Here is a 26,243-nt window from a genome sequence, read left to right on the forward strand (position 1 = left end):
TATCATGTTCTAAATGACGTGAACAGTGCAGGGGTAGTTTAGAGGAGTAATTGGGGGGTAAAAATGACATCTTCCCTCTAACGTCCTAAAGATTTTACTGTCCATCCAAACAGCCCTCTACTAAACTTTAGGACTAGCAATTTGAGGATCCTAAACTTTAGTACACTACTAAACTTTAGGAGTTTGTATACAAACAAGGTCTAAATTGGTGAAACAAAAACCATGGTTGCTTATCTGCTTCACTAATCGAAGGCCATGTAGCATTTAGTGACCCTCGACCGTTGACTACTCGACGGTGGCAGCCTCGCTTTGAGCTTGCCGCGATCTTGGCTTGCCGCGAGGGTACGGTGCGCTTGTTGCGGCGAGTGTTTTTGCACCTGGGAACTGGCAGCTTCGATGCTTGCTGCGAGGGTCGGCTTCCGGAGGTTTCGAGCGCAACTTGATTTTTGTTACCTTGCGAGGTTAACCGTGCTGGTCTCTAACCTCGTGTGCGTCCCAAATGTGGAGGCTGCATGGCACTCGAACCCTCGTGCGAGGTTAATCAATTTTTGCTTCTCAACTCGAAACTTGCGAGGTTAAAAGATTTTTATCCCACGTACTGCGCTCAAGGGTGTTCGTGTTTTTGTCCATGCAAAGGTGACAAGCGACGACCGTTGACCGTTGTTGTCTGTTGCAACAAGCTGGTTGTATCAGCTTAACGTGGCATGTTGGTTAGAAAATACGTTCGTTTTCATTCTGGTAGGACTTATATGGAAGCATCGAATATACTAGAGTTAAATTTCTCTCTTTTTTTAAGAAAAGGGGCAACATTCGATCGGTATAGTATTTAGAGAAAGTTCATTAATAAATTTGCTAAACAAAAATCTAGCTCGAGGTTACTTATCTGGTTGCTGCAGGCTTCTCTTTGCTTGTTTTGTGCATAGCCGGACCTTCGAGGTTGCTTAACTGGTTCACTGATCGAGGCTGCAGTCTTTAACTCTTTGCTTGTTTTGGATGCTCTATGCTGCAGACTTTAGCGAAGGGTAATGATTTTTGGCTTCCTGTCAGGTTTGAGTTGCTCAAAAGTGATAAATCACCGACGAAGGTGACGAGGTGATCATGATGGTGCCAACAATCATTCCTAGCACTCTTGATCGTTTGAAGGATTTTTTCTGTTGCAGCGATCGTGAGTTTTGCTTGGTGCAAAACCACAGTGGACGCCACTGTTAGAATTTAGAACCTGAACAGATGATAGAGAGGGAGAAGGAAGAAAACGAGATAATCGAACCAAATGAACAAACGGCCAAAAAAAAATAATTGAACCAAATGAACAAACGACCAAAAGTCCCTTCTCCGACCCCTTGAACTATCTACGAGAGAAGTTGGTTGCTTATATAAAGTCCCTCCTCCGACCCCTTGAACTATCTATGACAGAAGTTGATTGTTTATATTAATTTCACCAGTGGGTTGAATATTATAACTATCTATGAGAGAAGTTGGTTGTTTATATTAATTTCACGAGTGGGTTGAATATTATAGACAGGTCCATGAACTTTTTTCCCTAAATGTTACTTAGTCCAAGCCCTTGGACCCAATTTCGACCTCTCTTGTAAAGGGTTCCTAGCCTTAGTCCACTTAAGGCGCATCCAACACAGTTCATCACAAATTCGACGCAAAACCCAATCAAAGTCGTCGAATTCATGTACTTGTGGGCTCGGTTAGAATGTAGAAGGAGGGGAGATCAAATCGAATGAAGAAAACCCTCAGAAATCCCAAGAAAAACTCCGAATCGAGACCCTATCCCGGCAAATCTCTTGTGTTAATGTTGTCGTTCGGCCGCGCGTCCCTTTCACTCGCCGGCAGGACACCTCCGCCGCCATGCGCCGCCGCGGCATCTTCACCGCAGCTCGACAGAGCGCACGCCGGCGAGGTGAACCACGGCGGCGCAGGCATCCTTGCTCGGTCGCCGCCGCACCTCACGCGAGAAAAACGGGAGAAAATGATTAGGGTTTGAGGGGCAGCCAGCGGGTGGGGTTTTGTTCCGGCGGATCCAACCTGAGCCGTCCGATCTGGCGAGCGGCTCAGATCGAAGAGGAGAAAGGGAGGATCCGTGGTGGGCTAATGGGCCGGCCTGATGGAAAGGAGAAAGGGGTCTGGGCCTGCGGGTGCTTATTTTGAGCCGTTTTCGGTTCGCGGGCCGAGACGAGATTGTCTCGGCCCTCTACTGTTTATGGGTTTTTTCATTTTATTTTAAGTGTATTTCAATGTTTTAATGCATTTCTAATGTATTATGAATGCTCAACTCAAGTCGTCAAATCATGCACTTGTAGGCCCAGATAGCATGTAGAAGGACGGGAAATCAAATCAATTGAAGAAATCTTCAAAATTTCATAGAACGATCATTACGCTCTCGTCAAGTATCCGTTTTCAAATCTGTTTACACCATTGTATTCATTACGACAAGATCTATCAAATAAGGTCCTTATTGGATATATTTTAAGATATTTATCACAAATGTCAACTTATGTTGTGTGATAGTAGTAACTTATGTATAAAGTGTGTAGCAGATTACGTTACATTTCGGCGATAGTAACTTGCTTTAGATGTCTAGAACAGATTTGTGGACGTGTAGCAACTTATATTGTAAATGTGGTAATTTATGCGTTTAGGAACTCATTGTCCATACACATCTCATGGTTAGTAAAACTACAACTTGTGTGTGAGAATACTGTCAACTTATGCATATTGATTCTATCAATTTATTATGGTTTGGTCCTGGCAACCTATCTAGAGACTATGTATCAAATTTTATATCAAACTTGTTTGGAGACTATATATCAACTTATATAAAGACAATATGCAAATTTATGTTCAATTTTACTATCAAGTTATGCATAGAAAATCAACTTATGATATAAAATAAAATAAAATATGAAAACCAAATGTATAGTAACTTCTTAGAATACGTTGCGCCAACTTATGTAGATACTTCAGATCTGGCTTCTTTTTCTTAGTTGATGTATATAATTTTTGGTACACTTACACACAAGTTTTTAGAAATGTCACATCATATAAAGTATTTACAAATATACCTATTATTGATCTTGTTTTAATAAAGTGCTCATTGTGAAGAGGTCACGTAAATGAGATATGATAAGCTTTGAAAATTAATTAACTTTGGTACAAAATACGAAAATCCACATGATCCACTGGCTATTCAGATTTCATGCGGCCCCGTGGGGTTTTTTTATTTTTTTTATTTTTTATTTTAGCATTTTCAAAAATATATAGTCAAATAAAAAAATTACAAAACTAGGCTATTGTCGCCGGCCCCGGCGGCGGTTGGGCTGGCAAAAGGGCCTTACCGCCAGCCCAGCTGGCATAATTCACATCAACTCGGATGAAGATAAACTTTATATAAAATTGTAGATCTCGACGAAATCTATAACTTTGTAGTTAAAACTTTTTTTATTTGATGTCATATTGGTGCTCAAATAATCGACACAAGTTTCAGATCTAAAATTCAATTTGCTTTGTTAGTTTTAAAAGCCCGGAATCAACGCAGCCCACGTGCCACGTGCGCACCTAAAACAGGCCGAAAGTCAGCGCGGCAGCGGGCCTGGCGGGGTCGCGCGGGATAGCTTTTTCCCATCTACTACCTGTGCAATAAGCTAGATATGTACTCGTGTTGATTTTGGCCCAGCCCCAGCAGGAGGAGGAATTTGGGCCTAGTCCTCTGCAACAGAAGTGGCCCAGCTCGCTCACCCGTATTTAAGCTCCACGCTCCCACCCCGCACTCGAACCCTAACGCCGGTGCCGCCGCCGCCGCAACCATCGCCGCCGCCGCCGCCGCCGCGGTCACACAACCATGGTAATGTCGCCTTCCTTGTCATCTAATTCAGAATTCCCAGTCTCACTGACACCGACGACCCCATCCTGACCCCGCAGGGTATCGACCTCGTCGCCGGCGGCCGCAACAAGAAGACCAAGCGCACGGCGCCCAAGTCCGACGATGTCTACCTCAAGCTCCTCGTCAAGGTTAGTCACCCTCCCAGCCCAGTGCTCTCACACCCTCGCCATTTAATTAATGCTCGAGGGTTCATATTTGGCGCCAATCGCTCCTTGCACGCAGCTCTACCGCTTCCTCGTGCGTAGGACCAAGAGCCCCTTCAACGCCGTGATCCTTAAGAGGCTGTTCATGAGCAAGGCCAACCGCTCGCCGCTCTCGATGCGTCGCCTCGTCAAATTCATGGAGGGGAAGGTAGATATCTTCCTTGTCGTGCCTTGCACCTCGATGTGAGTGTTGTTTTTCCCCCCTTACTTTTGGTTTGAGTGTGCCTCGTGGGATTGTAATAGGGTGACCAGATCGCTGTGATCGTGGGCACCGTGACCGACGACAAGAGGATCACCGAGGTGCCAGCGATGAAGGTGTGCGCCCTCAGGTTCACCGAGACGGCGAGGGCCAGGATCATCAATGCTGGTGGCGAGTGCCTCACCTTTGACCAGCTGGCACTCCGCGCACCGCTCGGACAAAACACGGTAATCTTTTTATTTCGGCAATTAACCTGCAGCTTCAAAAAAAAAAAAGACTCACCTCCAGCTTGCTAACCAGATGTTTTATATTCTGCAATGCCATTTATGGATCAATACTTGATAATCCGTTTCATTTCTTTTATAAATCAGGCTGACAACTAGATTGCATAAACAATTCTATTTTATTAGACTAGTAGCTGTATTAGGTCCCCCCACTATGAATGGTACTGAAGCTGACCAACGGGTTTCAACCAAGCAAGTACTTTGCTCTGAGTTTATGTTAGATTGCATTGGATTCAAGGTTATCCTGTCATTGGTTCATGTAGTTTTTGACTAGTTATGATAATTGATAAAAGATTGCATCGTTACCCTCTTCTAGGGGTGTTTCCACAAGCTAAGGAGATAAAACAGGTCCATAAAACTACACGGTTGGCTTACCAGCCCATTGCATTTGCTTATGGTTGCCCTGGTGTCAAATGGTCCAACCGAAATTAGTTTTGACTGAACTGAAATTATCTGAGTGGTTGTGTTCCATCCCATCATTAGTTCATGTAGTTATTGAGTAGTTATGCTGACTGATAACAGATTGCATCTGTTACCCTCTTCTTGGGTGTTTCCACAAGCCAAGGAGATAAAACAGGTGCATACAACTACATGGTTGGCTTACCAGCCCATTGCATTTGCTTGTGGTTGCCCTGGTGTCAAATGGTCCAACCGAAATTAGTTTGTTGATTGGAATGAAATTGTCCTAGCGGTTGAATAGGAACATGCATGCTTGTTTAATTTGGAGATTTCTAATTCAAATGTTACTGCCTTACTTGCCGTTGCTTTCAAAGTGCTGCCCACTACATTAGACCTGTGATGGAAACTTGGCAGGGAAATTCTTCTCTTTGCTGAAGAAAAGTTTCCAAGTTTTCACACAAGACAACTCTTTAAGGTGCATATATCTATATGTTTGGCATACCAGCCAGTTGCCCTGGCGGCCAATGCTTGGACCAAGATGTGTTTTCTTTTGGCTGTTAATTGTCCCAGTGATCAAATCGAAAATATTAATTTATTTCAACTGTTACTGACCATTCCACATATCATTTGAGCTATGAAAGCAAATGTGCAACCAACTACATTGTGTTTTCCGAATAGTGCCTAATGTTAGAACTTAGACATCTTCCTTTCACATTGAAATAGTAGTATGCTGTGTACTGATGCCATAACTGATCAACGCAGTGCATGTCAACCCATGCTATCACTCCCATGTGATTTGACTGACAGAATCAATAGTATTTCTATGTATTGTTATGAATATAGGATTTGTTGTTATCTGTCCTATATTATGCTTCTAAAGATAATCAAGTTTCTAACAAAACTCGTGGAGAGAAGTTGAGGTGTGTAGATATGTTGCTTGATTTTGTTCTAAGTTGTTGTACTCCCCCCAGTATGCTTTAACTTTTGTACCTTTGAATTACAGTCAACCTTTCTCTTGCTGAAATTGTTTTTTTATACTAAGTAATAGAGTTCAATGCTACCTAGCTGTCCTCATAATTTGTGACCTCTCAATAGGTTATCCTGAGGGGTCCTAAGAATGCTAGGGAAGCTGTTAAGCACTTTGGCCCTGCGCCTGGAGTCCCACACAGCCACACCAAGCCTTATGTTCGCTCAAAGGGAAGGAAATTTGAGAAGGCGAGAGGGAGGAGGAACAGCAGGGGCTTCAAGGTCTAAGTGGCAGCAACCTTGCGAATACATGTCATATTGCTCTTGTCATCTAAACATGACTGTTTTGGTGCCAGAGTTGCTCCGCTTTAGATGTCAGAATCTTGTGCTATTACTGGATTGCAGACCAATCAAATTTTGCTCTTGTTTTTTTGCACCGTGAGACTTGTTTGTCAGCCAATTGCAAATATACTTATCGTACGTATCATTGTGGGTGATAACTATGTGGAAGTCTGCCATTCCGCGCTTTAGAAAGTGGCCCTTTTCATTGATTCAATGGTGGTCTCAACGATGTCATATGTAGTGACATTAGACACCATTTTAGTTGCGCAGTACAAATGCCGACTTGGAAGCATGCTTTCTACCTGCAAAAATTGCAAATCAAAAGGACCGGTTTGTCTGTAAAATAACTTAAAAAAACAAAGTAGAATTGCAACTCCAATTTGACCAGAGAAGGGAGGAGGTCAATAAAAAAGAAATATTACCCAACTAAAGATCCAACTGATCCCCACGCCACGCCTGTATTGCAAATATACGCAGTCACGAATAATCCCGCTAAAGTAGGAATTAGGCCTTAGACGATATCAAATAGAAAAACTTCGATCGATTTGTTCGAGGGAATAATAAAAGGTACGATTATCTACGGAAAAACAGAACTACGATACAAAATATAGCAATTTATTCTTGGAGAATTCATCTTTACACAGAGGGGGTGCTGCTAGAGGAAGCAGCAGCTCACGAGTGAGTTCCACCCCTAGCTTGTTACGTCGGCAGATAAATTACTCCAACTACAGAATAATATAAACCTAGGGAAATACTACTACTACTACTACTACTACTGTATTTGGAAACAAGCGAATGCCACATGTGTAGTAACAGAGCAGGACGCATCAACATGCGCGTGGTCACATTGGCACGGTGGCCGTGTTGATGCCGTCGAACGTCCACATGCCCATCCCGGCGTCCTGGGGCTGCACGTAGGCCACGTCCTCCGGCGGCGGCGCGGCCATCACCGGCACGGCGTCGGGCACGTAGGGGTGCTGCTGCTGGTGGTGCTGTTGGAAGAAGCCCACCATGACGGCGGCGTCGTAGTCCGTGATGCAGGAGGAGACGGGCAGCATCCCCTGACGAAGGTGGTCGTCGTCGTCGGGCGGCGGGTCCTCGTTGGGGAAGTTGACCTTGGCCTTGGACCCCCGGATGCGGCGCGCGGCGCGGTCGTAGGCGCGCGCGGCGGCCTCGGCGGTGGCGAAGGTGCCGAGCCAGACGCGCGCGCCCTTGGCCGGGTCGCGGATCTCCGCCGCCCACTTGCCCCAGGGGCGCCGCCGGATGCCGCGGTACATGGTCTTGCGCTCCCGCTTCCTCGCCGGCTCTGCACGCACGCACCGACCCGCCGGGTGGTGTTAGTCGTTGCTGGCTACTGCTGCATGGCCTGTATGCAGTTCGAAGTTGCACGTAGAAATCAGTTAAAAGTTAGTACCTTGGTCGTGTGGGAACGAGGCGGCGCCGGTGAACTCGTAGCCGTCCACGGCAGCAGGGACGTCGTCGAAGCCGGCGGCCGCCTGCGGCCACAAGTCCTCGGCGCAGAGACCCCTCTTGCTGCCGGACGCGCGGCCGCGGGCGTCGCGCTGCGGGATGAACTCGGAGATGATCGCGCCGCCGCACATATTGTTTCTTTGTGCTTGGTGCGTGGAAGCCTTTTGATTTGCTGCGCTGCAACTGCTAGCCTGCTACGCGGCGCTGCTCCTGCTGCTGCTATGAGCGTAAGAGCGTGTGGATGGGATGGAATACGGATGCCAAGGTGAAGGCAGTGGCGTGCGAGGTGGTGTGCGGGGGGATGAGGTGCGGAGCCGTGTGCCGCGCGTGTTTGTTTATATAGAGGCGGGTGCGGGCGCGGTGATGAGGTATGGAACGTGACGCGGCGTGCGTGGCAGCTTCCTTCCTCGGACGGGCAGACGAGAGGAGAATCCATGGATTCACAAATCCGGAACCGTCGCTTTCGGTATAGCACACCACCCGGCGGCGGCGGCGGCGTCCTCCGATCCCCGCGTGGGTCCGTCCGATGCGCCGCTGCTTTCGTTTGCTTTGCCTTGGCGGTGTGTGCCTGTGCCCGGCTGAATGGCACGCCGCACCTAGCGCACTGTTACTGTTGCTCACGGCCGTTGCCCCGTCGGTCGTTGCTCTGTCCCACTCTGCTGTCCTTTCTCACGGTCACAGTTGTTCGCGCTGCTCTGCTGTGCTTGCCAGCCTTGAGTAGTACACCATTTCAAAGCTGAAATGCATTTGCACCCGAGATTGCCGTTTCCAGCCCAGGGCCCCCACCCACCCAGCAGCAAGAGTGATCCTTCAATATATTATCATATACTCTATTGTTTATTTGCATGTAGCTGGACGATGTGCGGACCACGGTTTGGGATCGGCCGGCGGCCTCTGTTTTCCGATCGTTCCAAGCAGGGGCCAAGCCACGGCTGCCGTAAAGTGCTAGCTCTACCTGCCACTTGTTAGATCGTGCGCCATGCTGATACTGTAGCACGTGCTAATGACGCACCATTACATTAATCACGCTAGCTGCTGCCACTATCACGAGGGTGTTAAAATCACTTACTCATTGCACGTGACTGCTGTGTAACATAGGACGGGAACCAACTTTTGCTAGGTACTAGGTTTCTTTTTACCTGAAAAGGACTCGCACTTGCTGGAACGATAGAGATAAAAAGGCTCCTTTCCTTTATTTTCGAGTGTCCGTAGACTTTCATCGGCCGCCGGAAGACTATATATGAAAGAACAACGAAAGGAGTATTTTTTTTTTGAAATTGCCTTGGATTGCCGGGTTTGTATTAATTAATAGAGAAGATAGTTACATAGGTCTAAGCCAAATAAATATATACAGAAATTACAAGAAGGCGTTATGAAACGCGATCATTCGGTGATGTGGTAGATAGCGCCCAAGTGCTTGACTCCCGCTAGAATCCAATATCGTGCCTCCTCCTTGATTTTCGCGATAAGTTGACTGATGCTTTTGAACTAGCGTTGAAACGCTCGAGCATTGCGTTCCTTCCAAATTTTCCAGGACACTAGAATGTTAAGAGATCTGAAGCCCTTTAGCGGGGCGCCGCTCGTTGAGCCTGTTTGTGATCACCACTGGCTGACCGATGAAAAAGTAGTCCAATCTCCTCTTGACGGGACATGTGTAGCCGTCCACTCGAAAACTTTATCCCAGACTCGAGTAGTATAGTGGCATTTCGTTAGCAAGTGCAAAAGGATTTCATCATGTGAGTGACACAGCATACAGACTCTTTGATTAGACCATCCTCGCGTGGTTAAACGATCCGCCGTCCAGAGTCTATTTTGATAGGTGAGCCATGAGAAAAATTTGCACTTGGATGGTACTCAGATCCTCCGTATAATGAAAGGAGTACTTGCTGTGCTTGAGCTAACCACCAACCAGCTGACGATCATGGTCACTGGTCAGCCAATGTTACGTTGAACTTAGGGGGTGTTTGGGAACACCATGCTAAACTTTAGCACCTGTCACATCGGATGTTTGGATACTAATTAGGAGTATTAAATATAGTCTAATTACAAAACTAATTGCACAGATGGAGTCTAATTCGCGAGACAAATCTATTAAGCCTAATTAGTCCATGATTTGACAATGTGGTGCTACAGTAACCATTTGCTAATGATAGATTAATTAGTCTTAATAGATTCGTCTCGCGAATTAGACTCCATCCGTGCAATTAGTTTTGTAATTAGCTTATGTTTAGTCCTTCTAATTACCATCCGAACATCCGATGTGATCTTGCTAAAGTTTAGCACCTCGTATCCAAACGTCCCCTTATGCATATAGTATGTTAGAGCAATAGAGCTAGCAAACCATGATCCTGTACTCCTGTAGGTTGTTCTCCTAGTCCATGTCTTCTCTATCTCTTTTTCATGCTCGTCCATATCTCTGGTCCAGTATACCTTAATCTGGGCGCTGTGTGACTGACAGGTGAACACCATTTCATTTGTTTTATTTTATTTTTCCTCGAAATTGGGTGTAAAATGCGACACGATCACGAGAGTCGATGGGAAATGAGCAAATGCAACATAGGGGTTTTTTGGTGGAAGGAAAAAAAATTCAATTTGTAAGTAGCAGCACCTAGAGCAAGCTGGTCAGCTCACGGAAGAAAAGGATGTCCCGGCCTGCGTTGCGCCCACCGGATGTCCCGGCCTGCGTTGCGCCCACCGGATGTCCCGGCCTTCAATCTGTTGGCCCATCGGGCTTGTTTTTGCTCAGGCCCGGACATCGGTGTCATGCAACTTGCAAGCTATCTATCGTGCATGCACTGACTGATCAGCTAGGTACTCAGGTGGTTAATTGGGTGTTAGGATTATTGCAGGTGATGTTTTGGGATGTAAAAAAAAAAGTACATTTTTTCGATCACAGATACAAACGCAGACGCTCACATATACGCATGCACACTTGCCTCTACGAACTTACGCACGCAGCTCTACTACCTCCAAAAGACTGAGCCGACAAATCCTCGAGAAAAGAGGGTACATTTGATGTTGCTATGTTAATTGGAGTTAGTATAAAACGAGCTAGTGTAAGACAATGATGCGTTTTCATAATTTCATTTGCCACCCAACTCCCGTATCACTTTGCCTTTCTTTTTTTAATCACTGTGTACAAACGCTAACGCTCACATACACACACTCACACTTATCCCACGAACACATGTATGCAATTCTACCCCGATGAGCACCTTCAAAAGACTGAGCCGTCCAATCCTCAAGATTGACGAAGTCACCACTGTCACCTCGTTGTCAACGGGCACGTCGCCTACCGCTGAAAGAATAGCGCCGGTTAAATCCTGGAATAAATCCAGAAAAATGCACAAACTTATATGATGCTGTCTCCTAGGAATTTCTTTTGACAAAATATTTTAGAAAATTTGTGCTAAAGAGTTATCTCAAGAAGTTGTATGGTGAACTATGCGCAAACTTTACGTGAGAAATCTTCATGATAACATTCTTGTGAAATTTGTACTCAAAAGTTGTCTCTGATAAGTTATTTCAAGAAAACTTATGCATGAAAGTTGTACTTACCATTAAAGTTTTGTCCAAAAATATCCTATTGGAACTTGAGTGGAAAAAGTTATGCATAAAAATTATGTGTATCGTGAAAATTGTTCATAAGCATTAAATTTGTGTGTATCGTTTGTGTGTATCGTGAAAATTGTTCATAAGTTATGTATTGAATTTGTGTGTATCGTTAAAGTTGTATTAAGAAGTTATCTTATCGGAAATTACCTGAGAAAGCTATGCGTACGTTTACTATTTTTCAAAAATAAAAAGTTGTGGGAAGAAAAACTTTCCTAACAAGGAAAATCGATTTCTTTCCGGGATCGAGCGCCTGCAGCGCTTACGGCGAGCGCGCGCTGACTAGCACAGCCCTTTCGGGACTTCGAGGAAGATCACCTAGCGGGCTTACAAACTGGGCCTCATCTACCAGTTGGGCTTCTACCGGGCTCTTTCCGTTGACGAGCCCACCCGTCTCCAGTTCCATCATAACAAAGCAGGAAACGGCAAAATCCTGCATCGCATGCGCATCACACTTTACCCAACTTGGAGGAATGGATAAAACCGAAGAAGAAAGCCCACACACGCAAACGCCGCCGGGGACCCCCTCCCATCAGCATCAGGCCATCACCCTCTCTCGTTTTCGTCTCGATCTCGCCAACGCCTTCGTGAATTCCGTACACCTTTGAGCTCTACCAATTTGGACCTGTTCCAATAGCCAAAATAAGCCGTAGCCGGCTTTTCAGCCGGCTTTTTTTTTTTCAAACAAAGGTCTGCTGACGTGGTCTCGCCTCACCTCGCCTCGCTGTCTCCTCCCCTTCTCGTCTCCCCTCCCTCGGTTCCGCCCCCCCTCCACCTGCCGCTGCCGCCGTCTACGATGGCGAAGCTGACCTCCGAGCTGCTGCGGCCGGTGGACCCGGCGCACGCGCTCGACGAGGCCGCGCTGCTGCGCTACGCGGCCGCCAACGTCCCGGGGTTCCCGGGCCCCGCGCCGGCGCTGGCGCTCACCCAGTTCGGCCACGGCCAGTCCAACCCCACCTACTGCATCCAGGCCACCGCGCCCGGGGGGGGCCGGACCACCCGCTACGTGCTGCGGAAGAAGCCGCCCGGGGCCATCCTCCAGTCCGCCCACGCCGTCGAGCGCGAGTACCAGGTCCGGTCTCGGATTCCATTTCAGTCTCACCCCGCTTTTCTGCTCCGTCTGCCCGATTCCCGATCCCGTGCGCAGGGCAAGAATCTGATATGTTATATGTACGACCAAAAGCTTACTAGCTTAGCGTAGGTCAAACACTGCTCAGATCGGAATAGTGAACGTATTGTTTTCCGTACACTCAGACGGTGAAGTTCTGGAACGGTGAGGAAAAAGGGCAGGATGAATCAGTGCTAATTCTGCTTCTCCTTTTGTTCATATTTTTGCACATGAGGTTTGAATTCGTTTCACATTACACTGCTTTAGATATGATATGTTGATCAATCGGGTAACTGACAACTGATCGTTCTGAGCCATCTCCCACCCATGGAACTATGGAACCCTGTAAATTCAGTTGATTAGTGAAAAATTATGCAGGGATGTATGGTTCCTGGTGACTAGATAGTTTATTCTTTTGGGCTTATTGAAAACTATTTGAATTGTCTCGCTGTGGCAATTTGGCTTTATTGTGTACCTTTATATCGGTAATGAATTGCTCACATCGTTTGATTGGCGTGAAACGCTTATGTACCATTGCCTTCCTTCTGATAAGCATATGGGCTTATTCCATGTTTCATTTTCCAACGTGAAGCAGGTTCTCAAAGCTCTTGGTGCTCACACAGATGTCCCTGTCCCAAAGGTTTATTGCCTTTGCACAGATGCAAGTGTAATTGGAACTCCTTTCTACATAATGGAGTATCTGGAAGGAATAATATATCCTGATAACGCGTTGCCGGTATGCTGCTTGTTTTGTATTCTTAGGACTTTTCTGTTCACCACATTTGGCTATCTACTTCTTTGCTGACCAGAACTTCAATATGCTTCTTTAAACTGGTCCTCACTAATGTTTAATATATATCTCACAAAATTTATACTATGAAGCAGTTATGTATTTAGTTTATTGTAGCCTTTAGTGGAAATAGAGGGTACACTGCCTATATGCAATTTGCGTACCCATTTGTGGTCATTTTAATTTTGTGATTTTTGTCCCTTTTTTACAGGGGGTAACTCCATCTAAAAGGCGGGCTATATATTTATCTACTGCCAAAACTTTGGCTGCTATACACAAAGTTGACGTTAATGCCATTGGATTGCAAAAGTATGGGAGAAGAGATAACTATTGCAAAAGACAAGTAGGTTCTAAGTACTCATATATCTCCCTCCTGGCCTCCTTCTCTATCTCTTTCTGTAAGTCAGTTTAGTAGCCTTTACTGAAATAAAGATTCTACAAACAAATATGCCCTCTCTCTTTTTGTGTCTAAATGGACACACTCTTAAGTAGCAATCATTTGCTTGTTCTTAGTCTATAAGCGATACAGGCATCGCTTTGCATCTATTCTTTTCTATGTGACTGGATACTGCCTGACAACTTGCAATTTGATCACTCGGATTAAAAAAAGGATTTATAGTTGTATTGATTTGTATGATGTTTAGCTGTGATACACCATTGCATGTCAAGATAGTCTGTTTCATGTTTATATAGTTTGTGTTTCATGTTTCAGGTAGAAAGATGGGAGAAGCAATATCTTGCATCCACTGGTGAAGGGAAGCCTGCACGTTATCAGAGGATGCTCAACCTAGCTTGTTGGTTGAAAGAACATGTACCACAAGAAGATTCGTCAGCAGGATCTGGAACAGGTCTTGTTCATGGTGATTACCGTGCTGACAATCTAGTTTTTCACCCAACAGAGGTTTGCATTTTGGCATTGCAAATTGCGTTTATCTGCCTAGGCTATATGATTTGACTTGTTGTGTAAGATAACTATGTATATGTTTCTGTACAGGATCGAGTAATTGGTGTTATTGATTGGGAACTATCTACCTTGGGGAATCAGATGTGTGATGTTGCTTATAGTTGCTTGGTATGAAGTACTTTCTTATTTCAATGTTGTTAGGTTAGGTATCTATCACCTATAGTAGTGTAGCACATTCCTTTCGCACCATTTTTTCGTTCTGCTATATTTCTACAATGGTAGCTCTTTGAATGTGATGCTGTTGTATGTACTCGTTGAGTAATAGACTTTGCTAATTATCACTTGGCACAAGACTCAAGCTAGTTTTAAAGAAGAACTCCAGCAAAGTTATCACACGATAACTTTGCTGACTGTTTATCAGCTTTTCAGCCATTTTGGTATGAAAATTTGATCCTACATTTTTATTGAGCAATTTTACCTTTCTCTACTGGCTGGTTAGTATACTTGGCAACAAACAGCAGATGCATTTGTATGCATAATTAAATAGCTGTGCTGAGTTATTATGTAATATATTAGACTAAAGTTTTATTTAACTCTCAGATTCATTCATGTGGGCTACAGTTGATACAGGATGAGCTAACAGTATATTGAACCTATGATTTACATCTTAAAAAATGTTTCTGTGTATCAGTTGCCTATGATTTATGAAACCTATTTTCCCTTTTACTGCATAAGTAGTTGGTGACCATCAATAGAAACTTTTGCTAACCTGATATGGAGGTAATCATTAGTTAAGATGTTTTTTTACCTCTAAGGCATGGACAAACGGAGGTAGTGGATCTGATCTCTCTGCTATTGCAGTTCCCTTCTAATGCAATAAATTGCCATGCTTTTAATCTCACCAGTCACCATGTTTCATTCTATATATGGTCGCTTATTGTCACTGTATCTGCATAACCTTTTAACCTAATACTGACATGTCTTGGTTGATATGTAAATATATCATTTTGGTCACATTTTCCTCAGTTTTGTTTTATTATAATGGTAGGTGACTTGTCTGTGTTGAGTGTTGACTATAATGACTTCCTCTTTCAGCCATATATTATTGATGCAACACCCGGTGAAAGGACTTCTTATGGAGGGTTCCAACATACTGGCATTCCAGATGGGGTTCCTCAACTGGAAGAGTACCTTTCCGTATACTGCTCTTTCTCTGTAAGCATCTAATACCCATAGTACGGACTCGTTGAATGGATAAGCCACATTATACTAGCTGTTTTTCTCTCTCTTATTCCAAAATGTTTCTCAGGCAAGAACCTGGCCTGCTGCAAATTGGAAATTCTACGTTGCTTTTTCTCTGTTTCGTGGGGCATCTATCTATGCTGGAGTGTATCACAGATGGACTATGGTACGTGTCTTTAGCTTCTAAAATCTGGAATCCAGGATTTCTTATCTATTCTCGTTTACTTGAATTGGCATACAGGGTAATGCTTCGGGTGGTGAGCGTGCTAAATTTGCTGGCAGGATTGCTAACACTATGGTTGACTGTGCCTGGGACTTCATAAATAGAAAAAATGTGTTGCAAGAACAGCCTTCTAGAGGTACTTATGTTTAATAATTTCATCTCAGCAACCTCATGCCATATAGTGGAGTCTGGTTTGTGGACAGTCTATTTATATCTTGAGTATCCTTTGCCTTCAACACCAGGTTTTCAAGTCTCAGAAGCTCCATGGCAAGAATTTGGCAGAGAGCAGGAAGGTTCAACTTCTACAAAGGATCAAGGCAAATTTGTTCCTAGCGAAAAGGTTATGCAGCTTCGAAAGAAATTGATGAAGTTTATTGAAGATCACATATACCCAATGGAGGGTGAGTTCTACAAACATGCACAATCAACCTCAAGATGGACAATTCATCCAGAAGAAGAAAATCTTAAAGCATTGGCAAAGAAGGAGGGCCTATGGAACTTGTTTATTCCGGTATATATTGTTCCTTTGAAACCCTTCATATTTACATAATCCCGAAAATCAGCACATTATGTTTCTTTCATTACGATTGGAGGGTTCATTTATTTTGTTATTGCTTTATCTATGCTAATTAAGTCATTAATCTGCAGCTAGACAGTGCAGCTAGAGCTAGAAAGCTACTATTTGAGGACCACTCTCTCGTTTCCCCTGGAAGTTCAAATGACCTTCTGCTGGGTGTGGGTCTCACTAATCTTGAGTATGGGTATCTGTGTGAGATTATGGGACGTTCAGTTTGGGCTCCTCAAATATTTAACTGTGGTGCACCTGATACAGGTAACATGGAGGTAAGACAAAATGATCTCCTTTCTTTTATATGGAACATTAGTTCATGTTGCAATTGTTGAGTTAAGAATTTCAGAGGCAGTTGTTGGTGCTAGCATCACTAGTAAGCATATTTGGAGGAACAATTCTTTCTCTTAAAACGCCTGCCCCTCATGCAATTTCAGAAGTCTTCATGAACTTCAGTTGATCATAACACTCTCTTGAAGCTGCAGTTTTTCTTTTCTCAACCAGACCTTGCAGTTTATTTTTTGGATTATCTCTTGGAATAAGTTAGAGTGCAATTTTATCTCACACTACTTCTTAGGCTGTATATATGAAATGTTTTTACACTGTTCCTTCCAAACGAATCGTGTGATCTTTAACATGCTACTCGTTCCGTTTCACTATATTTGTCCATGGCCTAGGCAGAATTCATTTCACAATGTTTGTCCCCTGAGGAAATCAAGAGTGTAGTTATTGTCTACCCCCTAATTAAATGCTTTGGAAGAGAGAAGGTAGTTGTATTATGTCATTTAATAGGGGACACATGGTCGTTTCACATTGACTTTTTCTTGGATCTAATACTTCCTTGGTTAGTGTGCATGTTGGGCTATAGACATAGGAAATGGAGGGAGTACTAATCTTTAGAAGGATCTTGAAACATATGTCTCAGTTTGAGTGATTTGTTATAATAATAATTTATTATCTGACAGTTTTTATATGGATGTCATTACAGGTCCTGTTGAGGTACGGCACCAAGGAGCAACAGAAGCAATGGTTGGTTCCTCTATTGGAAGGGAAAATTCGTTCTGGATTTGCGATGACAGAACCACAAGTTGCATCTTCAGATGCAACTAATATAGAATGCTCAATATCGAGGTAATAAAAGTGGTGAAAATGTTGACTGGCATGTCGACTGTCTTTTGGTGTTAATTTCATGGCACACTGCACAGCTATATTTCATTGCCTGTGGTTGCTTCTCTTTTTGCCCCCCAATACGAGTTGTTTTCTAGTTAATTAAGATACTATATGAAAATTTATTTATATTCCTCCTGTTAAAACATTTGTTACACCTGCTTTTTTCCAGAAAGTAAAATAGAATCTATAGATCTTGTTTATATTTGCATTATCTGCTGTCCTCTTCTGAAAGTTTAAATAGGCAACATCACCTGCTTTTATTTGAAATTTGTGCATTATGCGTACTTATGATTTTTTTTAACCTTCCCAACAGGCAGGGAGATTTCTACGTGATAAATGGAAGGAAATGGTGGACCAGTGGGGCTATGGACCCTAGATGCAAAATTCTGATTTTAATGGTAAGTTGCATCTGTTGATTATAGTTGTGCCATGCAATGAATATTTATGTAGTGTTGTTGAAAGTGTTTATTTCATACAGGGGAAAACAGATTTTTCTGCACCTAAGCATAAACAACAGTCAATGATTTTAGTGGACATCGACACTCCTGGGGTGCACGTAAAGAGACCGTTGTTAGTGTTCGGTTTTGATGACGCACCTCATGGACACGCGGAGATTACTTTTGAGAATGTGCGTGTCCCAGTAACAAATATCCTGCTTGGGGAAGGACGGGGTTTTGAGATTGCTCAAGTAAGCAGTGCTTTGCTTTTATCACCCATATAGTACTACTATAGCTTGTACTTTTTATCTCATATTAAGATGCTTTGCAGGGAAGGCTCGGTCCTGGAAGACTACATCATTGCATGAGGCTAATAGGGGCAGCAGAACGTGGGATGGATCTGATGGTCGAGAGGGCCTTAAATAGGACTGCATTTGGAAAGAGGATTGCCCAGCATGGTTCCTTTTTATCAGATCTTGCGAAGGTACGGCCTCTTTTTTATTGTTTGCATGGTTCGCTTCTAAAGTTTTGAACTGAATGGAGTAGTGTACCTAACGAACACATCATTTCCAAAAGCTGCATGAGCTTGATATCACTCTTTGATTGAAAATTGAAATGTATGTATGTTACAGATTTGTACGAATGGTGCCTGGGAAATTAACATCCCAAATTATCATTCTAGAATCAAACAAATGCATTTATTTTTGTAATAATGTTTTTTGCTGATGTTAGGGAACATGCGATAGGTTTAAGAAGGTTCCAAGTTTAACATGTAGAGGCTCACTTCCTCTCCTGTTTTCTTCATTTTATAACACTAACACGCATGTGCACATGGAATCCAGTGTCGGATTGATCTGGAGCAGGCTAGACTTTTGGTCCTAGAAGCAGCGGATCAACTAGACCGACATGGGAACAAGGAAGCCCGGGGTATCCTTGCAATGGCCAAGGTAAACCACAGTTCTCCACCACCTTTTTCTTTTCAACCGTTGTAGCAAAAAGATTCAGTAAATCTGGCCCCCATGTAGGTGGCAGCTCCAAATATGGCCCTGAAGGTGCTTGACATGGCAATGCAAGTTCACGGTGCGGCTGGTCTGTCATCTGATACCGTCTTATCCCACCTATGGGCAACCGCCAGGACACTGCGGATTGCAGATGGCCCTGATGAAGTCCATCTGGGGACAATTGCGAAGCTGGAGCTGCAAAGAGCAAGGTTGTAACTTCAGGGTGAAGTGAAGTTTCGAGAATAAACGAATGAACAGCAACCTGCGCACAGGGCTAGGGAATGACAGCATCACCGGTAGATAGACTATGAAGTAAATAATGGCGTTAATATTCGTCCATGTATGTTGTACACTTGTACTCCGACTGTTACCCACTTTAGTGGCATTGTGTCGACTATCCACGAAACTGGATGACTGTTCAATCTTTGTGGTGTCGTACAGAGATCAGCAGCAGATGTGAACATCAGCTGTAACAGAATGTGTTTTTTTGTACAGGAGAGACAATCAGACAAATCTGAAGGAATGGTTAGCCTTCGGCTATTACTGATTTTAATGAACAAGAATCATATGGAAACACGTAGCGGCAGCAGGTTCAGCTTTCAGGATTACTACTACTAGGAACTACGAAACCTGAGCTGAGCCTGGTGAACCATCACTAATTATTCCAAAAGAAGAGAAAGAACAAAGAAAAAAGAAAAAAGAAATATGGGCTAAAAAATCCCCCCCATGCGTATCGATCGATCGATCGAACGAGCTGATGATTATATGCATGCATCATACTAGCTCTAGCTCAAGCCCAATGTGTATGGGAAGGCTGTGGAGTTGAGCCAGAGGTCTCCCTGAATGAAGTTGAGCACGGTGAAGTTGGTGGCGTCGGTGGCGTTGGTGAGGACGTGGTAGCCGGGCCAGTCAACCCTGGCCGACGTGTTGGCGCCGGGTCCACGGTTCATGTACTCGGCGTAGTAGAGCGTGTCCAGCGCGAAGCTGCCGTTCCACTCGAGCCAACCCCTGGGGTGGATGAGCTCCTCCATCTTGGTCTGTATGAACACCGTCCGCGAGTAGAGCTTCCACGGCCGTCCGAGGTAGGAGGTGAAGTTTGCGAGGACGGGGATGAGGTCTGCGGCGGCGGCGACCTTGCCGCCCTGCACGACGATGCCGGTGTTCTGGTTGGGGTCCTCCCTCCCCTGCGCGGTGAAGACGTTCTTCTGGCGGGGGTCCGGTCGGCGCGCGTAGAGGCTGCAGCCCTGGAGCACGGCGGCGGCGTCGCCGAAGATGAAGTCGACGGTGCCGTAGACGTCGCAGTCGCGGTAGAACTGGCGGAGGGAGTGGGCGTAGAGCGTGTCCTGGTACCCCGCGAAGCTGCAGCGGTAGAAGGCGGAGAGGTCGGCGTTGACGCGGAGGGCCACCGCCTGGTGCTTGCTCGGCCCCGCCGCGTTCTCCACCGTCAGGTCGCGCGCCAGGAAACCCGTGCCCACCACCGCTGCACGCAGTGTGGCATCAGACTGACATCAGTTGGCGTTTATTTTTCTTTTTCTGCAGCATTGGACATTTAGGCAACTACTATAGAGTAACAACCACAGCGCGTACTCGAGTCTTGATCGGCAGATGATGATAGATGCAATGTTATGGTGTGCAGCGGTACATGTCCTGTGTCCTCGCTACCTACGGCTGTTGCGTGGCGCAGCCGTGTACCAACGTATCGCTGGCGAGTGGGTGCAGTGTCCGCAAGTGCATGTGAGAGGGCACATACGTACTGTACAGCACTACAGCATCATTACCTGCACCGACACGTACCAGCAGGCGCGAAAGTGGCGTGCCAACCACACACTGCGTTTGCATCGTCTGGGTCAGCAGCCAAACCAAACATTTGTTGCCGGAGTGACGTGGCTAACATAAGCTAAGGAATCATCACTTCATCAGCGATCGACGACCGATCCCGGCCCAGGCAATTGACGACACGGGCCCTAAAGCGGGGCGCGTGCATGCTGCGCTTGTGTGTGTGTCCTGTGTCCAGCAGCAGCCACGCACAAAAGTCACTGAGAAGCCGGTCGGTTACTCCGTTGATACGGGCAGTGTCGGCTTGCCGTTTGTTCCTTTGCTACGGTGGCATCTCTTGCATTGTTCGGCCACGGAATTAAAGAGAGAAGCACAGAATGCAAAGGGGAGCCCTGGACACCACGGCACGGCTGCTGCAGGATCGACGTGGCGGACCTCGGCGTTCTTCCGATGGACGCCGAGCAGCGGACCTCGGCGTGCCCGAGCAGAACGCCGAGAAAAAGGTCCAAAATTGGAAATTGTTTCGCCGGGGGTCTATATTCAAAAATTATTTTCCAAATGGGCCAAAATGAAAAAAAACACCTGTCTGAGTATGGTTCGGCCTTCAGTGAGATGAATGTGTCGGTGCCTACACGCATGCCCTCGCTACTCGCTAGAGGTTTTCTAGGTACGGTATCCCCACAGGGACCAGATGGGAGACGGACCGATCGCCATGGAGCTCCCAACAGAAAAAGAGAGAAGAGGGTCGACAAAGAAAAGACACGACGCGGGAGACCACAGGCACATAGCAGCACGCAGAAGATTTTGGCTGGCCTTTGTAGGTTGTAGCTGCGTGGCTGAACGCTGGAGTCGCTCCAGATCACGGAATTTGCTTCGGCTATCGCCTCTCCCTCGAAGGCCTCAACCTGCAGTTGCAAGGCACGGAATTTGCCCATTTCGCTCGCAGCGGTAGGCGCACACGCGCGCGAGCGTTAATGGGCGTTGGCTCCTCACCTAACCATTCCCGTGCTGCATAACTCCAAATGCCAAACAGCAAGGAGCGTGTGTCCTGTACCAGAGCTTGCATTGCATTGAGAACACAGTCCTGACCCTTGTGTCGTGTGGGGTGCTGTGCGTACTGTGAATTGCAGTGCAGTGCAGTGCAGTGCCGTGCCTAGCTTCAGTTTGCAAGTGCAGGCACACGTACTCCCCTGCACTGGTTGTGGTCGGTCTATCAGCCGTTTCCTCACATTGAAGCTGCACGCTGAGCAGCCGTAGGTATCAGGTGGTGGTGCCTGCCTCTAGCCCTCGACCATAAATTATCGCGCGCTCTCTCTCACTTGGATTAGCTAACACGTTTACTCAGTTAAGCTAGCTGCTTTTGTCCTATGGGAAATAATGGCGTACTTGATTTGGATTGCTGTCCAGCTGTTGATGGTTACACTTAGCTAAGCAAGATAGCAATTCTGTCTTTGAGTGTACTACCTCCATTCCACAAAGATATAATGCGTTTTAGTTTTGTTCTAAATTAAGTTTCTCTAATTTAGCTAAGTTCATAAAAAAATACACAAACATCCAGAAACATAAAAATAAACTTTTATCAAATTACCATGAAATGGAGGGAGTAAATATAATTTTTGTCTTAAAAAGACAAACTAAAGCGTGTTGGTACTTTAGAAATGGAGGGAGTAAAGTGTATATCCACATCCACGAGGACAGGGGCCTCTCCACCAAGCACTGTCCGTCCTGGAACGAGAAGGTCAGGTCCGGGGCAGCAGGCCCCGTACTTGACAAGGACACTACTGGTGAATCAAATGCACTCTACTCGTCCACGTAGGGGGGCGCTCTCACGCGCTGGAGTACGTTTGGTTTGCATACATCGTCGGCGCCCCCATCCACGCGAGGTGAGAGAGGTTTGCCGTGGAGGACGACGCGCCGAGCCTAGCCTAGCCGATCTTCCCCGACCACTCGCCGGAAGATGCAAGGACGACGACAGCTGCTCGTGGTGGACAGAGCAGGGAATGGCTCGCCTCGTGCACATGCAATCATCGATTTATACTGTGCTGCTTCGATTTATGGGCTACAGTAACTTGACCCTGCAACGTCAGTCAGATCGCCCTACTTCTTCTACCTGATCGGACGATGCGATAATGTTGAATTGAAGCGGCAAGTGCGACTCTTTCACCAGTCGCGCGCCATGCTTGCTCCTGCTGCTGCAGCTCTGTTCCGTGCTCCTCCTCGGCTACTCCAGCTCGTCCAAATTTATCAGCTGACATCCCGCTCAACTATCGCTGCCAGAAACTATACAGACGCAACTATGGAGTGTCAGTCCTGTCGTCTCCTACGCGTTGAGGCCCACTAGAAAGGATCACGATGATCTACCTCTCCTGTTCTGCTCCTCTGCTCGCGTTCACTCGCATCATCTTCTTCGATTGCTAAATGGCAAATGCGTGCGTGCGCGTCGATCGTCAGGTCAGTTAGAGGAAGAAGAAGAAATGCGCGCGAGGCGAGGCGATCAGTAAGCAGTAAGCACTGACCTAGCGTGGCGGAGCGGTAGGTGGTGGAGTTGTCGACGACGTTGCGGCTGGCCTTGATCACCGTCTTCCACATCCCGTCGCCGACGAACATCAGGTTCGTCTTCTCCGGCCCCACCTCCACGTTCTCGAAGTACCCTCCCGCCTTGATGTAGATCACGAACCGCGAATCGCTGTTGTTGGGCGCCGCCGCCACCGCCTCCCCCACCGTCGTGAAGTTCCCGCTCCCGTCCTTGGCCACCACCAGGTCCGCCGCGCCAGCCGACGGCTCCAGCAGCCGCCTCCGGTCCCCCGCCGACACCCACGACGGGAACCCGCGCCGCACCCGCCCGTACCCCTCCAGCGCCTCGCGCCCGCGCCGGCGGCGGCGCTGCGGGAGGCGGCGCAGCATGGCGAGGGAGTTGGACACCAGGTGGGCCACGTGGTAGATGCGGCCCTGGATGTAGGGCCGGACGCGCCCGTCCTCCGACGCCGACGGGCCCGCGAAGCCCTCCAGGCAGGTGTACTGGTTGGTCAGGGCGGCCGACAGCACGGTCTGGACGCCGGCGATGGACTCCTCCGCGGTGCGGTTCCCCGCCGACAGCTCGTCCGCCGCCGTCCCCAGCTGCCCCAGCGTGCGCCCGAACAGCTCCAGGCAGTCGGACAGCGCCAGGCGGTCGCGCACGCGCAGGCCACGGGGACGGCGGAGGTAGGACGAGCAGTTGGACGACGACGCGCGCACCGCCGCCGCCGCGCGCGCCACCACGTCGGAGATCACGTCACGCAGCGGCTTCCGCGCGAGGTTCGGGATGGACGCCAGCGTCGACGCGCACACCTCGCGGTGCAGCGTGCCGGCGCAGTGCCGGTCCACGGCGGCCGCGTGCTCCGCCGCCGCGGCGGCGTCGGCATTGCCGTCGTCCTTATTACCAGCAAGAAGCACCCGTTCTTCGCGGTGGCGCTCGTCGCCGGTGGCGGACGTCGACACGGCGACGCCACCGGAGAATGCCCTGTGGGTGGCGACGAAGCCGAGCGGCAGGAGGAGGAGGGCGAGGGAGAGGACGGTGGCGGTGAGGGGGAGCTTGGCGGCGGCTGGTCTGAGCTTTGGCCTCACAGTGGGAGGCGCCATTTTTGTGGTACGGTGGTGGGATCACTGTGCGGTGAGTGTGGCAGGCGTGACAAGGACAGTGAGGAGCGTCCGATTGCCATTGGAGAAGGCGAGCTTTTATAGCAACGTTAGATACTGCATGCTGCCTCATCTAAAACGTCCAATTGGACATGGAATTCGGGGCATCTTTTCTACTCCGACACATTGACCCAAGTTGGCACGACACCGACATTTCACTTTCTGCATTGTTCTTGATCTTTGTTTCCATTTGTAGCAGCAGTACCAGCTACTGGTACTCAATTTCCTTCCCCGGTCAAGAACAAATCGATTTGATCAGTTTATGTCTTTCTGAATGATGCTGACAATAGATAGCTGCTTACTGTTGCAATTGGGATCGGAGTAGCATGCTTGATCGAGATCGACGAACTGGTCCAGTGCTCAAATTGTGTTAGACTTCTATAGAGTGTAAAAGCAGATCCAATCAAGCTGATGATTGTGTCAATAATACGAATTGGTTAGCTTTCTCAGAGAAAACAGAAAAGAAGTTTGGAAAGATAGGTCGTGACCAGCATTTCAAAGTACAAATTCTGATAAAAGGTTTAAGCAAATGATTGGCCTTGATTGTTGTTATGGGGTTTGCTTTTGTCCAATTGCTCCCCGCGCATCGATCTAGCAGTGCCTGTGGTTGGCCATGTTCATTCGGAAGACAGGAAGGGAAGAACTCTTGTTCTGCTCCTGCTGGTCGGAGATTTGGTTAAAACTACTAATGGCATTGACAAATGAAGAGCTTATTATTGTTTGCATAGGCCAGGGTCGGAGGAACATGCATGCATGATACTAATGTATTAGCTCTCCGTGATGGTCCACTCGAGACCATGGTCGTGTCGTGTCGTTATCTGCTGGACTCGTGGTTTTGTGGTCCATTAGCATTCCAATGTTTTCCCTGCATTTGTGGGCGCCTGTCGAAGAGAGCAACTATTCTCTATTTCTTCCGCCGGAAACGGGTCTCTGTATGCTACAGGTTTGGTTGATGGAGCACGATTTGGCAAGCGCAGTGTGAATTAACTACAGCTTCAATCGAAGTTGCAGTTGCAGCTACCAAAGAACACGGAAGAACTGTGCTGAGCATTAGCAAAGATGCCAATGAGCAGGGAGCAGCCTGTCCTGCAGAAGCAGCAGGAGTGTCCAACCAATTCAAGTGAGACAGCAACACGAGTATACTACGTACAGAGCCTGAAGGTGCAAGACCGGCCCGTGTGTCACGAGCCATGTACGTGCAGAGATGCCCAAATACGTCTGGCCTTCCTACCCAATGATCCGTGCTTATAGTATATTAACGCATTTATTTAGGAAATTATAGTATGTTTCGGTTCTCTAGTCTTTGACTTGAGGGTACAATGCAAATGTTCCTCCAAGCACAAATGTCAAAACGGCCACGTGAAACGGAGTCCTCCTCCACGCCGGCATGTCCTGACAAGCTCCGCAAGGGATCGACTCGACCCGTGAGTAGTAATTTTGTATAGTATTTGGTCTTGTTCATGGGCATGTCGTATATATGTACGATGAGCAGGCAGAATTGTCCAGGCTGCTCAGTCACATTCAGCGCACTGAATCCGCGCGCTGCAAGTCCGGCGCACACAGGACGACAGGAACTACAACTTGAGCCACGCATCCTCCAGAAGAAGAAACGAGACGAGACGAACATGCTTGTGCACAGTAGCGCAAGATTCTTCTGCCCCCATTTCCATTCTGTCCCTGTCGATCAGTTCCCTATCTTTTCAGATCGAGAATGGCATTATCCCCATTGCGAAAACCACGCGGAGATGCTGGGAAATCTGCAAGATAAGATACCGTCGATCGGTGCCCACAGGGCAAAGATGAGCAGTAGCAGACTTTCTGAATATGGTGTGGCATGCACTGCGGACAATGCGGCTTACGCTTTGCTGCGTACTCATGGATGGAATCAGTCACCTACCGTCCTACCCGGCCTCCAAGATCATATCGTCATCAATTTGCCATGGACGCTGAGAGAGAACACCAACCACGGACACGACGCCATGGGA

The 26,243-nt window shown here is 46.9% G+C and overlaps 4 protein-coding genes across 4 annotated transcripts; 2 read left to right on the forward strand and 2 right to left on the reverse strand.

Annotated features, from left to right (window-relative positions):
- The first annotated feature begins 3,695 nt into the window (after positions 1-3,695).
- On the forward strand, positions 3,696-6,420 carry LOC117845534 (large ribosomal subunit protein eL18y). The gene is made up of 5 exons (XM_034726594.2): positions 3,696-3,850; positions 3,928-4,017; positions 4,112-4,240; positions 4,336-4,518; positions 6,070-6,420. The coding sequence occupies exons 1-5, from the start codon at positions 3,848-3,850 to the stop codon at positions 6,226-6,228; spliced, it is 564 nt and encodes a 187-aa protein (XP_034582485.1). The 5' UTR covers positions 3,696-3,847; the 3' UTR covers positions 6,229-6,420.
- A 456-nt stretch (positions 6,421-6,876) lies between these two features.
- On the reverse strand, positions 6,877-8,078 carry LOC117845533 (ethylene-responsive transcription factor RAP2-3). The gene is made up of 2 exons (XM_034726592.2): positions 7,697-8,078; positions 6,877-7,588 (listed from the first exon to the last, which is right to left on the reverse strand). The coding sequence occupies exons 1-2, from the start codon at positions 7,881-7,883 to the stop codon at positions 7,125-7,127; spliced, it is 651 nt and encodes a 216-aa protein (XP_034582483.1). The 5' UTR covers positions 7,884-8,078; the 3' UTR covers positions 6,877-7,124.
- Positions 8,079-12,083: 4,005 nt separating this feature from the next.
- On the forward strand, positions 12,084-19,360 carry LOC117843674 (probable acyl-CoA dehydrogenase IBR3). Its single transcript, XM_034724340.2, has 16 exons — positions 12,084-12,436; positions 13,068-13,208; positions 13,474-13,605; positions 13,975-14,163; positions 14,257-14,334; positions 15,262-15,381; positions 15,476-15,574; positions 15,650-15,767; positions 15,874-16,142; positions 16,280-16,474; positions 17,188-17,330; positions 17,683-17,767; positions 17,848-18,057; positions 18,138-18,290; positions 18,649-18,753; positions 18,832-19,360. The coding sequence occupies exons 1-16, from the start codon at positions 12,161-12,163 to the stop codon at positions 19,021-19,023; spliced, it is 2,505 nt and encodes an 834-aa protein (XP_034580231.1). The 5' UTR covers positions 12,084-12,160; the 3' UTR covers positions 19,024-19,360.
- Positions 19,323-24,373, reverse strand: LOC117843675 (pectinesterase). The gene is made up of 2 exons (XM_034724341.2): positions 23,100-24,373; positions 19,323-20,287 (listed from the first exon to the last, which is right to left on the reverse strand). The coding sequence occupies exons 1-2, from the start codon at positions 24,199-24,201 to the stop codon at positions 19,593-19,595; spliced, it is 1,797 nt and encodes a 598-aa protein (XP_034580232.1). The 5' UTR covers positions 24,202-24,373; the 3' UTR covers positions 19,323-19,592.
- Positions 24,374-26,243: the final 1,870 nt, after the last annotated feature.

The sequence above is a fragment of the Setaria viridis genome, chromosome 2, assembly GCF_005286985.2.
Source record: "Setaria viridis chromosome 2, Setaria_viridis_v4.0, whole genome shotgun sequence".
Taxonomy (NCBI): Eukaryota; Viridiplantae; Streptophyta; class Magnoliopsida; order Poales; family Poaceae; genus Setaria; species Setaria viridis.